The sequence below is a fragment of the Leptodactylus fuscus genome, chromosome 1 (genome assembly GCF_031893055.1).
Source record: "Leptodactylus fuscus isolate aLepFus1 chromosome 1, aLepFus1.hap2, whole genome shotgun sequence".
Classification (NCBI taxonomy): Eukaryota; Metazoa; Chordata; class Amphibia; order Anura; family Leptodactylidae; genus Leptodactylus; species Leptodactylus fuscus.
In genome coordinates this window covers 34,833,088-34,848,692 of record NC_134265.1, presented here as the reverse complement: position 1 = coordinate 34,848,692, position 15,605 = coordinate 34,833,088, and the positions used below count along the sequence as shown (strand labels likewise).

General features: G+C 44.1%; 1 protein-coding gene across 1 annotated transcript; it reads left to right on the top strand.

Annotated features, from left to right (window-relative positions):
- The first annotated feature begins 1,595 nt into the window (after positions 1–1,595).
- Positions 1,596–14,835, top strand: LOC142189556 (mast cell protease 3-like). The gene is made up of 6 exons (XM_075262168.1): positions 1,596–1,710; positions 5,564–5,644; positions 9,994–10,147; positions 10,691–10,835; positions 13,547–13,807; positions 14,656–14,835. Exons 1-6 carry the CDS (start codon positions 1,596–1,598, stop codon positions 14,812–14,814), a joined length of 915 nt encoding a protein of 304 aa, XP_075118269.1. The 3' UTR covers positions 14,815–14,835.
- The last annotated feature ends 770 nt before the right edge of the window (positions 14,836–15,605 follow it).

The window sequence follows — 15,605 nt, the reverse complement described above, 5'->3', positions numbered from 1 at the left end:
ATCATTTAATAGTCCCACCATGGGGATAGTCAGTGTGTTACAGCAGCATGGATAATACAGTAATTTATTATAAGAACATATACAAGCTCATAGCAGATAGAAAATATACTAGGAGTCCTAGCAACTAAAGAGAAAAGGAAGACTCAGGATCATTTAGTTCTCTGTGCGGAGTGATCTTCGCTTAGCCTGATGTTGATTATACAGCCTGACCATGGTTGGAAGGAAGGATCTCTGATACCGCTCTTGTCACACTTGGGGTGAAGCAGTCGGTCACTGACAGTACTGCCCAGTGCTATCACGATCTTATACATGGGGTGGGATTTGCTCTCCAGCATGGAGCTCACCATGGACCGTGTCCTTCTGTCACCCACCACCTGTACTGGGCCCAGGGGGCTCCCCAGGACAGAGCTGGCCCTTCTGATCAGACTGTCAAGTCTATTTCTGTCCCTGGATGATATACTGCTCCCCCAGCAGGCCACACTGAAAAAGATGGCTGAAGCAACCACAGAGTTGAAAAAGGCCCTAAGAAGTGTCCCCTGGACTCCGAAGACCCTCAGCCTCCTGAGCAGGTAGAGTCTGCTGTGGCCCTTTCTGTGCAGCGCCTCCAGGTGATCAGCCCAATCCAGTTTATTATTGAGGAGCGCACGCAGGTACTTATAGGTCCTGATTATTTCAATGCATGTCCCCTGAATATCCACTGGATTCGGAGCACTTCTCTGCTCCCCCACCATCTCCTTGGTCTCCCCAGCATTAATCCTGAGCTGGTTCTGCTGGGACCATTCAAAGTCTCAGTTTAAGTCTCTGTATTCCCTATCATCGCCATCAGTGATAAGGCCGACTATAGCAGAGTCATCGGAGTACTTCTGTAAGTAACAGCTGGATGAGTTGCACCTAAAGTCAGCAGTGTACAGTGTGAAGAGAAATGGGGCAAGAACTGTACCTTGTGGTGCCCCCGTACTACAGATCACAGTGTCAGACACACAGTTCCGGGCTCTCACATACTGAGGGTGGTTTGTCAGGTAGTCTAGGATCCAGATGGACAGGTGATGGTCCACACCAACAAGGTCTAGCTTGTCCATCAGTAGCCCTGGCTATATGGTGTTAAAAGCACTGGAGAAATCAAAGAATATTATTCTCATAGTGTTCCCTTTTATTTCAATTGATTTTAATAAAAGTTATGTTTTAGAAACATCAATTTTGATCCGTGATAAAATTAAAAAAAAAGTCTCTCCTCTCATCATTATCATAAGATTGATCTACATGAGGCAGATGGGAGAAGATATCTGTGGTGGAACATTTGTGGTGTAGCAGAAAATACTCATATCGTGAAATGTTATCTTTAATATGTGAAGTAGATAAGACAAGAAGAAATTGGGCAATAACAAAATATATATTATCCAATTTATTCATGATATATATATATATATATATATATATATACTGTAAACACACTAAGTGGCTGAGAGGACATCTCGGTGCAGAGTCCCACTGACCAGCATCCTTCCCTCCCTGAGCCTCATCTTCTCCATCATACTGCAGGGGACCCAATATCCAATAATCTAAGAGCGCCCTCGTTCAAGGCTTAAGCAGGCTACATGAAGGACCCCAGAAGAGAAATCATCGGAGACCATGACCGGGCTGCAGCTGCTCTTGAAAACTACATTTTTGTTGGCAACAATTTAGGAATTTGTGATCTAGTAATATTTGCAGGTATAGTGGGGCCCCAAAACCCAGAATTAATTTACTGGTTGGCTCTAGGAACCACAGTCTGATGATAAATACCTGCCCGGCTAGGCTCTAACTAAACATAGAATAGGTTACCTCACCTAGAATAACAGAAATCCAAAAACCAGTTGAATCACTCAGCTCCAAAAATATGACCTCTCTGTGACTCTCCAGCCAAGCTCTGCCCAAGTGTTGCTGCTGGAGTGACTTCTTAAGCCTCCTTGACGAGGAGACTCTCTGCAGCTGAGTCGCTGCCGGAACATCCCCAAAGTGTGGACTGGAGGGAGGTGAAATGACAGGTCCCACTACCAACTTACCTGTGATTCCTAAAAATCCAGCCCAATACTGAGCATTTACCAAAAAGCTCAGCAAAAGAAACTTGTCTGCTGAGAATAAACACTCCTGGAGTTTTCTCATCTCACCCACCCAGTAGTCTGGGTGAGATGTACACCCCTTCCATTACTTGACCAGCCATCAGCTTACAATATATTGATATATATACAGCATAAACTGAGACGGACACTTGGAGATGCAGCAACAAGTAAAGTATATACAAACAATAGAAAGTACAAATATCCTTCCTGACCCCGGTCATACACATCCTCAAACCTCATGACTTGGCTAAGCATGCATGTGTTCTGAATAGGGAGAAAGCCACTACCAGACAAAAGAACAAAACAATTGAATGTATTGAAATCCAAGTTCCTTCTTTCCCTAAATTGGAGACTCCCCATATACAGATCAGATGGTCAGGCGATCCCCAATGTGTATGGCCACCACGTTCAATGCTCTTCCATCCAGCTATCACAGACCCGCTAACCAGATACTATGATAAGTCACCTGGAGTTCCACAAGCAGAGAAAAAACACACCGCTTCACACCGCAGATTCTGCAAATGTTATGGTATAGGACAACTCTTCCAGTTGTCAATGAATGACACACTTCTTCTGGGGATGCACTGTCTGTCGCAACTGATCCTGGGCTACCACTCACCGGGTGTCAGGGGCGTAACTACCGGGGTAGTACCAGTAAAGGTTGTCACAGGGCCAGGGACATTAGGGGTCCTGGCGGTAGCCGCTACCGCGGCATTTTTGTTTTTTTTATTTTAATAGGCTGTTACCTGTTAGAGTAACTCTAGCAGGTAGCGGGCACTATTTACTTACCAATTCTGGCTCCAGCTCACGGCTGTCGACGCTATCCCTTCTGCGGAGGCGGCTGTGAACAGGAGCGGGGGATTGGTAAGTGAGGATGTGGGCTCGTGAATTCCACAAACACTACCATTATACTCTTTTCAGGGCCAGGAGAGGTGAGGAAACATAAAAAAACAGTGTTACTTACCTCTCCTGGCTCTGGAAGACTTCAGGCCTACTTGCTGACGTCCCAGACATCACATGGGCTAGGGTTTGCTTCCATCCTTATGTGTTGCGACGCAAGCCCCTACTTACATGATGTCCCGTACATCATTGAAGATGGCCAACATCTATGGGGAGTGCGCTGGAGCCAGGGAGATGTAAGTAACAGTGTTTTTTATGTTTATATCCTCACCTGGGTCTCCGATCATTATATTCTGGGGTCTTAGAAGTGTAAATTTGGATGGCTTAGTTATGTTTTTTTTTTTATATTAGGTTGGGTCAACTAAGCCAGGCACTTTATTAGTACAGTATGTCACAATGTGTTAAGTTTTAAAAGTTTGTTTGTCACTTTGTATTTCTCAGGATCTGGTGTCCTTAAGGGTGTCCGTATCTAAAATGTAGGGGGGTGGTATGTGTGCCCCTGGTTCCAAACTACTCTGCAATTCTGGCTCAATCCTTAGTCTTCTGGAATGACAGACCAGGTCCAAGATAGGATCTCCATAAACTTGACTGCCCACCGACTAAAGTAGATGTAGGGAATACAAACTGGGGGAAGAGAGCCTAGGTAAGCATTACATATATAATATCCAACATTTAGGCATGGATCAACCTTCTGTAGTTGCCATGGTTCACTGGATAATCCACTTGTTGGTAAAAGGATCCCCTACCAATAAACTGATCCATGGGTGCCCACTTGATGGGATTATCCATTCCTAACCTGTGAGGGAACAGATAAGAAGAAAGCATCAATTCACACGGAAATCAATGGGCTGCCCTAGTACATGAATGTAGTGGGAACTACAGAGGGAAACAGTCTGCAAAAATTCATCACTCCGTCTACTAGATGAGAGTCCCGAACAAGAGACCATTTTATATTAGCCTCCTCTTGCCAACACCTAATCCAACATCTAAAATAACATCTAAATAATAGGAAAAGGTAACGGAGATGAAAATCAGGCAGCACCGCCATAGTAAATAAACATACACAGGTGCATGCTATGGGTACAATACAAGCAAATTCAAATATGCAGCAGCACCCTAGAGAGGGCAAACAATAATTTTCCAGCTCTGAAAATATTTTTCATACTGATGATGTATCCACAGGATAGGTCTTCGGTATCTGATCCAAGGAGGGCCAACACAAATCAGCTATTCCGGCAGCTGCTGCAGTGGTAGGGAGTGTGTGCAGGCTGGTCCTATACAAGTAATAGGAGCGGAGCTGCAGCGCCCCACTGTATAAGGATGACACTGGGGAGTTACTTAAATAGGAGCAGCCTGGATCGCTTTCCGTACACTGCATCATGTTACGGCTCCCAAAGTCTCCTAGAGCAGTGGATCTCTGTGGGGTCAGGGTGTCAGAACCTCATAGATCAGATATTGATGACCTATTCTTTTTGAGCTTTTGGGGATAATGTCACTCCCTAAGGAGAGATCACCTTCTCAGTCGTATGGAGTCTAACAAAAAGCCATTTTAGCTCTACTGGGGGAATCATGGGAAAAACATGCTAATCTGTTTCCTAAGATGTAAATAGGGAAACAATGCCTATGTTTGCTGCCCTCTAGGGGTAGCTCTCTTGAACATCATGTCCGACTTTCCAACAAGCCTTTACTGCTAAGATGCAGAATTTTGCCAAGTCATTATCCCAGCTGTGGACAGTGCTGTTTCAATCTGGTTGGATCTCTTCAGCACAGCATAGGGAACACTGACTTGGCAGAGATGAGAGACTTCTAGACCAGATTCTGGGGGTAATTTCACTCCCTAAGGAGAGACCACCTTCTTATGTGTATGGAGTCTTACAAAAAGCCATTTTAGCTCCAATGGGGGGATTATGGGAAAAATATGCAAATCTGTTTCCCAAGGTGAAATATTTTTCCTATTGTACTCGGGCGCCAAAATTTCAGCCAAAATTCTGTTGTAAACTAAGACACCTAATAAGAGGTTAGGCTACATAGTCTAAAATTACACCAGATTTCCAAACAATATCAGACACTTTGGATAATCTGGTGCAGCCACTGTGTACATCAATGTGAGGTTCTTAGTGCAGTTTGATATAACCGTGAGAGCCCATCCGCACTCATTGCAATGGGAACCTATACTATACAGACTTACCTCTCTTCTGCCTAGGTTTAGGCTTATAAAGTGAGTATTGCTGCATTTTAGTTCATTTTTTATAGAAATAAATATCTACTTTTTTAATCATAAAACATTTTTTCTGTGCGAATTTTCACATTGCAAAAAGAATTTTTTTTTTAATCTAGAGTATTTATGGTTAGATCCTTGGAATATCCTCTTATGAAATACCACAGAAATCAACTGTCAGAGATATGTAATATAACGTGAGTCATAGCGGTATACTACACACCATCATCACTAGAATCGTGTGCCGGGGGTGTGATTACATGTGTCACGGGGTGACTCGCTACATGAGCAGATAAGATTAATCTGTACCAGGCACATACATATATATATATATAAGGACCCGCAGACCAAAACATTACTAATTCAACTACCATGAAAAGTTTTCTTGTCCTGCTTCTTTCTGCAGCATGTCTGCTGGGCTCTGAAGGTAGGGAGATATATCTTCATTTTCTTAAGTTCTTCTATTATGCAACTTTTTTTGATAGTCAGGTGACATGTTGGGGTAAGTGCCCAGCATTGGGTACCAGGGACAGAGCGTGCCAATGAGCCACTTTGCCTATAGGTAGGATTTTTAGCTGGAGGGCGGCATGAAGGACCAAGAGAATAGGTACCAAGAGAATATTTTTTTAGTTTTTTTTTTAATTAAGTAGTCAATGTGAAAAACATATGTGACTTATATCAAACAAGGACCTCTCACCTCTTCCACCAACTCCAACTCCCTACTTTTTTTTAGTTTTAGGCCCCCTAATCTCCCTTCTGTATTCCTATGATCAAAGGTTAAAAAATGTACAGAATTTTGAAAGTTTTTTAAAATATAAAACCCCCAAAATTTTAAATCACCTCCTTTCCTATTATCACAAAGTTTAAAAAAATAAAATATATATATAGATAGATAGATAGATAGATAGATAGATAGATGTGTCTTTTCTCTAATTCCACCCCATTCTAATTTTTTTTTGTAGCTTCCCAGTCCATTGTATGGAATATTAAACAGTGCAATTACGAATTACAATTTATCCCATAAAAAAATAAACCCTCATATAGCTCTGTGAATGGAAAATTACAAAGTTATAGATTTTGAAAGGCAGGGAGTTAAAGGAGTTAAAAGATCGCAAGGATCCTATCTATACTGCTAGTTTATGTGGATTTAAGACTTTTCCTAAATGCATTGCTTTATCACAACTGCTTTGTTTGGCCGCTATCTTAATTTATTCACTTCATTGTTTACACTCCGTTTCTATGGCGCTTGGGATTATCTGCCCATTTGTCAAGTGATGTAGCTGACTGCTCTCAGGGGGGAGGGAGGGGCTGGGAGCAGCTCTGAGCTGTTTTGTCTTTTAAGTAGCGGAGTGTAAGGGAATTGCTAAGACAGCAATTCCCAGAACTGTTAATCCCTGGGAGGGGCACAAGAGACAGTGAGCCCTAAGCTGAAGCCCCCCGCTTTCCCTTCCTATTGCCAGACCCTATCCTAGGTAATAGGCAACAACCACGAGGACAGTCCCTCCCTGAATACGTGAAACACAAAACGCAGACAAGACGAACAACAACAACGGGAGGTCAGCTAGTCAGGGTTCGGTAACAGGAGAGCGATGCAGTGCCAAATCGGAGTCAAGAGAATAGTCAATGAGGAAAGCCAAAGGTCAAGTATAACAGTATAAGCAAAACAGGGACAGTAAGAGCAGGTATGCACACGGCAATAACAAGCACTGGTGTGAATGGGAACCAAGGCTAAATAGGGAGGAAGAACCCGCCCATGGAGTTCACAGGAAGGCAGGCTGTCAATCACAGGGCAAGGCCAGATTAACCGCTTAATGGACAGAGGCAACCTTGGCAGAAGATGGGTGTGGTGCAAATCCAATTAAGGACTAGAGCCGTGTTCACACAGTGCAACTAAAAACTTTAAGCAGATTATCAAACTGCACACGCCTCCTTCGCCGCAGCACGCGAGCAGAGGGTGGCGCAGAGGCCCAAACAGGCAGAGATGTTACAGTACCCCCCCTTTTATGAGGGGCCACCGGACCCTCACCAGACAAACCAGTTGTAGAGGGATTCTGAGTTTTCCCTGCCTTGTATTTTGGTTCTGCTTGAACCACAGACGCTTGAGAACCAGGCAAACATTTTTTATTCATCCGGCATTTCTGATACCACCAGGTTTTAATACCAGAGGGGCGCTCCCAACTTTTAGTAGCTGAGACCTTCTCCTCAGTGACACAATCTACAGAATGTAAAGCAATACAGTGAGATGAGCACTGATCTCCCCACTTTACCAACTCCTTTTTACCCCAATCCAAAATAGGGTTATGGAGCTTCAGCCAGGGGAACCCCAAAATAACATCAGCAGAGAGATTCTCCATAACAAAAAGGCTTATGACCTCTGAATGTGTAGAACCCACTTGCAAAGAGATCAAGGGGGTTTTAAAACTGACTTTACCCCTGGCCAGTGGAGTAGAATCCGCTCCCGTAACAGACATAGGTGTGTCAAGTGGCAAAAGCTCAATGCCCAAAGATTCAACAACTGAATATTTAATAAAATTTGCTGCAGACCCAGAGTCAACTAGGGCCTTGCCAGAAACAGATCTGTCCCCAGAGGACAAAGACACAGATAACATCATCTTATTGTTATTCCCCCCAAATACCTGGTTGCCTGAGTGGTTCTTCTGATTACCACTCAGGCACTGAAGTTTTTTCGCAGGTGACAATGGTCTGATAGAGCAGTCTCGGATGACATGACCAGAGGAACCACAGTACAGGCGCAGGTTATTCCTGAGACGATGCTCTCGTCGTGTCTTGGCGTCCATAGCTCCCAGTTGCATGGGTTCCTCACCAGAAGTGACGGGAGGAAAGGTAGGTTTTTCAGAGGAGAGAGAGGAAGAGACAGAAAACTTGGAGGCAACAGGCCCTACTCTCTCTTTTAAATTTTCCCGGATCTTACGGTCAATACGGACCGCCAAAGTCATGGCCTTCTCAAGAGTCGGGGATCTGGGTGACCAACCCAGAGCTCCTTAACACGATCACATAGCCCTTTTTTAAAGTGAGCTTTTAGCGCTGACTCACACCAACCTGCTGTTACACTGTACTTACGGAACTCTGCGCAATACTCCTCTGCAGAGCGTTTTCCCTGCCGCATGGTGAGGAGTTGAGATTCCGCAAGCGCAATGTGGTCTGGTTCAGCATAGATAGAGCCCAGGGACTTAAAATTTTTTTCCACATCAACCCACTCCTCAGCCTCAGCAGGGAGTTTAAGGGCCCAAGCTTGTGGGTCCCCCTGTAAAAGAGATATAACCACTCCCACCATTTGGGCCTGAGTCACATGTGGATTAATCCGAAAATACAGGCGACAAGACTCCCTGAACGTCTCAAATTTTTCACGGTCCCCTGAGAAACGGTCCGGGAGTAACATCTTGACCTTATAAGGTGCCAAAACAGCTGGGGATGATGCAGCAGCCTCAGTTAGGGTCTGAACCTGCTTAGCTAGCTCAGCTACCAGGCCTGTCAATCCCTCCAACTTGGCTGCAAAGCACTGAATAGGATCCATGCTGTCTGTAGGGAAGCAATGGATGTAGGTTTTCGGCTTGTTATTATGTAAGGGAATTGCTAAGACAGCAATTCCCAGAACTGTTAATCCCTGGGAGGGGCACAAGAGACAGTAAGCCCTAAGCTGAAGCCCCCCACTTTCCCTTCCTATTGCCAGACCCTATCCTAGGTAATAGGCGACAACCACGAGGACAGTCCCTCCCTGAGTACGTGAAACACAAAACGCAGACAAGACGAACAACAACAACGGAAGGTCAGCTAGCCAGGGTTCGGTAACAGGAGAGCGATGCAGTGCCAAATCGGAGTCAAGAGAATAGTCAATGAGGAAAGCCAAAGGTCAAGTATAACAGTATAAGCAAAACAGGGACAGTAAGAGCAGGTATGCGCACGGCAATAACAAGCACTGGTGTGAATGGGAACCAAGGCTAAATAGGGAGGAAGAACCCGCCCATGGAGTTCACAGGAAGGCAGGCTGTCAATCACAGGGCAAGGCCAGATTAACCACTTAATGGACAGAGGCAACCTTGGCAGAAGACGGGTGTGGTGCAAATCCAATTAAGGACTAGAGCCGTGTTCACACAGTGCAACTAAAAACTTTAAGCAGATTATCAAACTGAACACGCCTCCTTCGCCGCAGCACGCGAGCAGAGGGTGGCGCAGAGGCCCGAACAGGCAGAGATGTTACACGGAGCTTCTCAGAGAGCTTCGGGATTTCTGAGCTCTTATCAGTCGGTTTAATTGAATTTGGCTGATAAGGGCTGAGATAGGGAGTCCGTTACCTCTGTATGTAATGCAAACTGACTCAAATCCAGCTCTGCTACATCAGCTTCACACTGTGGTAATTCATTTACAACCAATCCCGTGCAAGTGAAACCCCGCCTACCAATGTGCCAAGAAAAGCAGGAAGTGAAGAGAGCACAACAGCCTGCAGGTTAGTGAACAAGCGTCATGGGAATTCCCCTTTAAGGTGAACAGAAATGGATGAGGAAATGAAGAACACTAAAAAAATATTCGTGAGGATAGAGACGGCATGAAGACAATAATGCTCCCAACCTTTCAGTCTCCCGGGGTCATTGGTGGTGGTCATGGTGGATCAGGATACCATTTTTTTTTAATGGGGCCTCATAATAACTTTTTGTATCCTTCTATTGTGATCTTAGTGTTGAGTTATTGAGATATTAGTATAGACTTCTAATGGATAATTTTATTTTTATGGTATAAAATAATATTTCTGATTCCCAGGTAAAACGGTAGAAATCATACATGGAAATGAAGCTAGGCCTCACTCCAGGCCTTACATGGCTCTGATAATATTTGATACAGAAATAGAAGAAATGATCTGTGGAGGAACTTTAATAGCACCCAACTGGATATTAACTGCAGGTCACTGTGAAAAGTAGGTATCGGTATATGTTATGTCATCCATTAAGAGAGGACCTGTCACCAGGTCTGAAAAGCTCAATTGTCTGATATCTACATCTGTTCAGCTATTCCAGAGATATAAGCCCTTTTATTATGTGGGCAATACTGCACATAGAGACCCCCCCGCCCCCCCAGAGACACCACAGTGTTACAACCACTTACCTAGTAGATCCCAATTTGCAACAACACTAAAAGGGGTTGTATCTTTGGAATAGCTGAACAGATATGGATAAACAAAACACCAAAATACTCCGGGTGACAGCACCGATCAGATGATGTATTATGATGTCATTGGGCTTTTCAGACTTGGTAACAACCTGGGGATATGTCTGGTGAGATCCCAGGGGTTAGCCACACAGGAATTGCTGATACCTAACCCACTGAGATGTACACTAATAGTATAGGGGACAGGTTTTGACCTCATGTGTGGCCTTTCCTTAACATGTATGACATAAACACACCATATGTGTCTTCATATGTGCATTTTCCAATAATGAGTGGTCATGTCCATTTCCAGGCAAGGAAGCAGGATAACCGTTCTCCTTGGGGCTCATTCAATGGAAGGGAATGAAAAAGGAATTCAGAGATTTCACATTTCCGAATCTATCCAACATCCAAAATACAACAATAGCACTTTTCAAAACGACCTTCGACTTATCCAAGTAAGAATATTCTGTACATATACTCACTATAATATATTGTAGTCATAGGATCGGCAGACAATAGCTTCATATAGGGGATCACACATGCTTCAGTTTACATCAAAAGATACTGGAGAAGAACTACAAACTTAGCACCATAACTGCTGTTACGGGGGCTATCCAGGACTATGATGGAGAGCTCCACTTCCTCTTCTCAGGAAGAATATCATGTCTGTGTCATGAACGCGCAGCAGCTCAATCCCATTCACTTGAATGGGACTTGGGAATGGGACCAATGGATGTGATATCATTGTCTTGGATAACCCTTTTTAAGAGATCTGATGCCTTGCAAGTTCTGTCTTGGACTGTTGAGTTGCTTATTTTATTGGTACATGCTAAATACTTCATTTTAATCCCTCATTTGGAACTTGGGGGGTAGACCGAATAAGTTGCAAAAACTTCAGCAGCATGACTGCAAGATTAGGGCGCAACATAGTTTACTATAGCTAGGCCATTGGGATTGGAAGGTGGTTGGATTCTGCTGAAAGGCCCCAAGCAGTCATGAAACTGATCTAATCAGACATCCCATACAAAATATGACGCGGGGCGCTAGAACACTCTGATATATGGTAGTCATATTGAGTACTTGCTGCATATTGAATGATCCGACTCCAAACCAGTTGTATAGATATAGGGGGTGCAGAGGTCGCAGTTGCTACCAGGTCCTGGCACCTAAAGGGGACACCATTGGTCCCTCTGTCACATAAAATCTACCTCTACTATAAATGGCACATGATTGGTAGGGGCCATGATTGTAATGGGGCCCAGAATCTTAAAAATATGCCTTTGGTCCAAACGATCTATAACAGTAATAACACAATATATGGCTTACTCAACTTCATTGCAATATTGGTAAAATGGGTTGGGATCTAGGTCACAAATTGTCCTAAGAACAGGTTCATACAAGGCAGAACACAAAAAACCCTCCTACCATGGCTGGTGATTGTCATGTAGGATTGATGTTTAACTCAAGAAGACCTTCAGCTGACATGTGAAATCTCCTACTCGGCCTATGATTGTTCATGTACTATACTGTAGCTCTACCATAGCATTCACCAAGCATTTTGCATATGGAGCAAACGTTGGTTTCGTGCTATGGAGGCTACTATGGTCACCTTTATGGAAATGAATAGGGGCAACACAGTGGCTCAGTGGTTAGCACTGCAGCCTTGCAGTGCTGGAGTCCTGGGTTTGAATCTTGCCAGGAACAACATCAGTTTGTATGTTCTCCCCATGTTTGCGTGGATTTCCTCCGATTCTACAAAGACATACTGATAGGAAAAAAAAAAAGTACATTGTGATCCCCATATGGGGCTCCCAATCTACATAAAAAAGATTATGGATAAATACTGAGAAGGACACTGAAGAGTCACAGAATCATGGATACTTTGTAATGTATCTTATTAAGGAAATCTGATTCTTTCTCAACCTATTAAACTGCTGTCCTCCTCCTTTTTTTCACTGTCTTTTTGTTTACATAGAGTCTGTATCGTATCCAGCTTACTCACAGAACTGTAAGAAGAGAGGAGGAGGCTTCACAAAAATTGGCAATTTTACAACACATTGATGTGCTTATTCACGTGTCTGTTTTGTTTTAAGGACTGTCCTATTTTTACTCATTTTGACTGATCTGTCAACAAACCTGGGTCTACGTGGGATCTGTGGAAATGGGTCCTAGACAGAGGCAAAGCGGCTGTGAAATAAACAGACCATTTTGGACATTTTTCAGGGGCGTAACTAGGAATGGCAGGGCCCCGTGGTGAACTTTTGACATCCCCCCCCCCCCCGACTGACGCCGGAAACCTTGACCGACCCCCTCCTACGCATTTCTGTGCGTTCTATTATACCCCATAGTGGCCCCTTAACACAGTATTATCCCCCATAGTGTCCCCTGCACACAGTATTATCCCCCATAGTGTCCCCTGCACACAGTATTATCCCCCATAGTGGCCCCTGCACACAGTATTATACCCCATAGTGGCCCCTGCACACAGTATTATCCCCCATAGTGTCCCCTGAACACAGTATTATCCCCCATAGTGGCCCCTGCACACAGTATTATGTGCCACTGTGGACACCCATAAACAATTATTATACTCTGGGGTCCGAAAAGACCCCCGAGTATAATTATAGCAGCAGTAGCAGCTGTCACCGGGCCCCTAATGTCCCGGGCCCTGTTGCAGCTGCCTCCGCTGCTATGGCGGTAGTTACACCACTGACATTTTTCATTGTTGTTTTTATCCATAGTCCTCAGAGTATAACCTTACTGAACACAGTGGTCCATGCAGATTTGGAGCTGTCACCTACTTTATTCTAAGGTTGTTCTTATACGACCGCTCAGGGCTAATATTTTATTAGGATACATTCACATTTGCAACAGATTCCCAGTTTGGAGGCTCTGGTCCAGTTTGGCAGAAATTCTGGATAAAAATATCCTGCAAGCTGACTTTTTTTGTCCATGATGTGTTTGCAAAAGTAATGGACACCCAACGTACCCCAGTACAGTCAATGGAGTCCCGCAGGATCCATTGCTGTCCACCATTAGATAGTAGCCTTATTCAGAAACCTACTAAAGAGAGCAGACGTCATGAATCCAGGCGAGATGGGAAGCTATGGTTTCCAGTAAATGTCTTCCCAATATATTTGATACAATTTATGTCATTTTATTCCAGTTGCGAAGAAAAGCGAAGATTGGGAAAACTGTTAAGTTGTTCCCATTACCAGACACATTCGATGACGTTGATGCAGGAATGGTTTGTGAAGCAGCCGGATGGGGATTGACTGAAAAAAACATGGTAGCCGATTATCTAAGAGAAGTGAATCTCACCGTCCTGAACAGAGAAAAATGTCAGAATTACTGGGGGAAAAGTGTTAACATAACCAACAATTTAATATGCACCGTTGTGGGACCAAAGGGACAAGACACCTGTACAGTAAGTGTCAGCAATATGGTTGTTCATGTAAGGCTACGCTCATATCTACGGGGGTGTCTGTCCAGCGCAGAGTCCATCAGAATTCTTTAATGCCAGGGAAAAAATAAAAAAATATTACACCCAAAATAGATCCACACATTGTGTCACATCATTGTATTTTGTCACGATGTTTACAACATTACCATAAAGTCAGGCCGTGCCAAAGAGATTTCACAGCCGGTCCTTCCCATTTTGGGTCACTGAGAGACTACCCTCTACCACGACACCACTGTCTCACCCACATAAGTCACTTAATGGGGATTTGCTCTTTGTCGCCACTACCTTTCACAAATCTCACCTCTGTTTGCAACATACCCCATGCAACACTAAGCGAAATGATGACACACTGGCACGTTGTCGAGCCGATTCATAGACATGAAGATCACTGTGCTTGGTTTCTGCGGCCGACTCTTGGTTTCAGCTCTACTCTATGTACAAGAGCAGAAGTAGAGCTGGGTCAGTCACATGACCCGGAGCCAGATCATCAGCAACACCTGTACAAAGCACCCCAAAGTGAACCCCCATACAATGCCACACCCAGAGAGTGTCCTATATGACATGTAACTTCTGGTTCCTGTGTCATCTACAAAGTTCATGTAGCCGGTCATCTGCAGCTCACAGGTCACCTTCTTGTGCAGGCGCCTCCAGCTGAGCAACCTGTGATCGCTGCAGCATCAGCGCAAACAGTATTATTGTACATGAATGAAATGGAAGCTGTTAGGCCCAAGGCAACTGTCTATACCATCTACAGCTTGGTCTTGAGTGTCCTGTATCCATACAGAAAGTAATTTCTACCTCTTATATTATAGGGAGACTCAGGCGGTCCTTTAATTTGCAAAGGGATTTACAGAGGAGTCACTTCTTTTGGGGAAAGTGTGTGTGGAAAACCTAAACACGCATCCGTCTTCACCCGCCTGACCATGGACTACGTCAGCTGGATAAACAAGACCATCGCCGCAAACCTATAGAGCTTCCATAGCATAAAAATATTAGATTACAATGAAATATTAGATTACAATGAAATATTACATTACATTTTGCTCTGCTTACTGATTTCATACAATAAAAGTTTTCCAAAATTGCTCTATTTGTTACTGAATGTCAATAGAACAACTGATACATAATAGTAATAATACTAACATATGGAAAGAGATAGACAGAGCTCTGTTCACACTGGCAGTATTGTCAGACCATTAGGATTTATTGATTATTTTAATGGCAAGAACAGCACAGTCTGCAAGTCTTATCAGTCTTTCATCTCCCCCAAGTATATACTCAATCCTTGTTATGTATGTCACTTATAGATTTGAGTTCTTATGTAAATGAGTCAGTTGGTGCACTGGGGGAGGGTTTCAGCTCCGTGGAGCACTGCTTTTGCCACTCAGCCCCCTACCATATCCTACTGCACCACCCCATGCAGTGGGAGTTGATCCTCCCACTGTGATGACATCACCCATTCTACTTGAGCAGCAAGAGCAGTGCTCCCAGGGCTGAAGACCCGCCCCCAAATAAGGCTTTAAAGGGATCCTATCATTCAAATGCAATTTTTTCGAGGTACCACATCAAGGCTATTCTTCTCTTACCTTTCGTTGTCTTCTCCACGCCGCCATTCTCCTGTAATCCCATTTATTGTCGGTATGCAAATTAGTTCTCTCACAGCACTGGGGGCGTCCCCAATGCTGCGAGAGAACTCTCCAGCGACGCCTCCATCTTCTTCAGGAACCCGTTTACAGTGTAAGGGGCCATTCTCTTGTGGCCC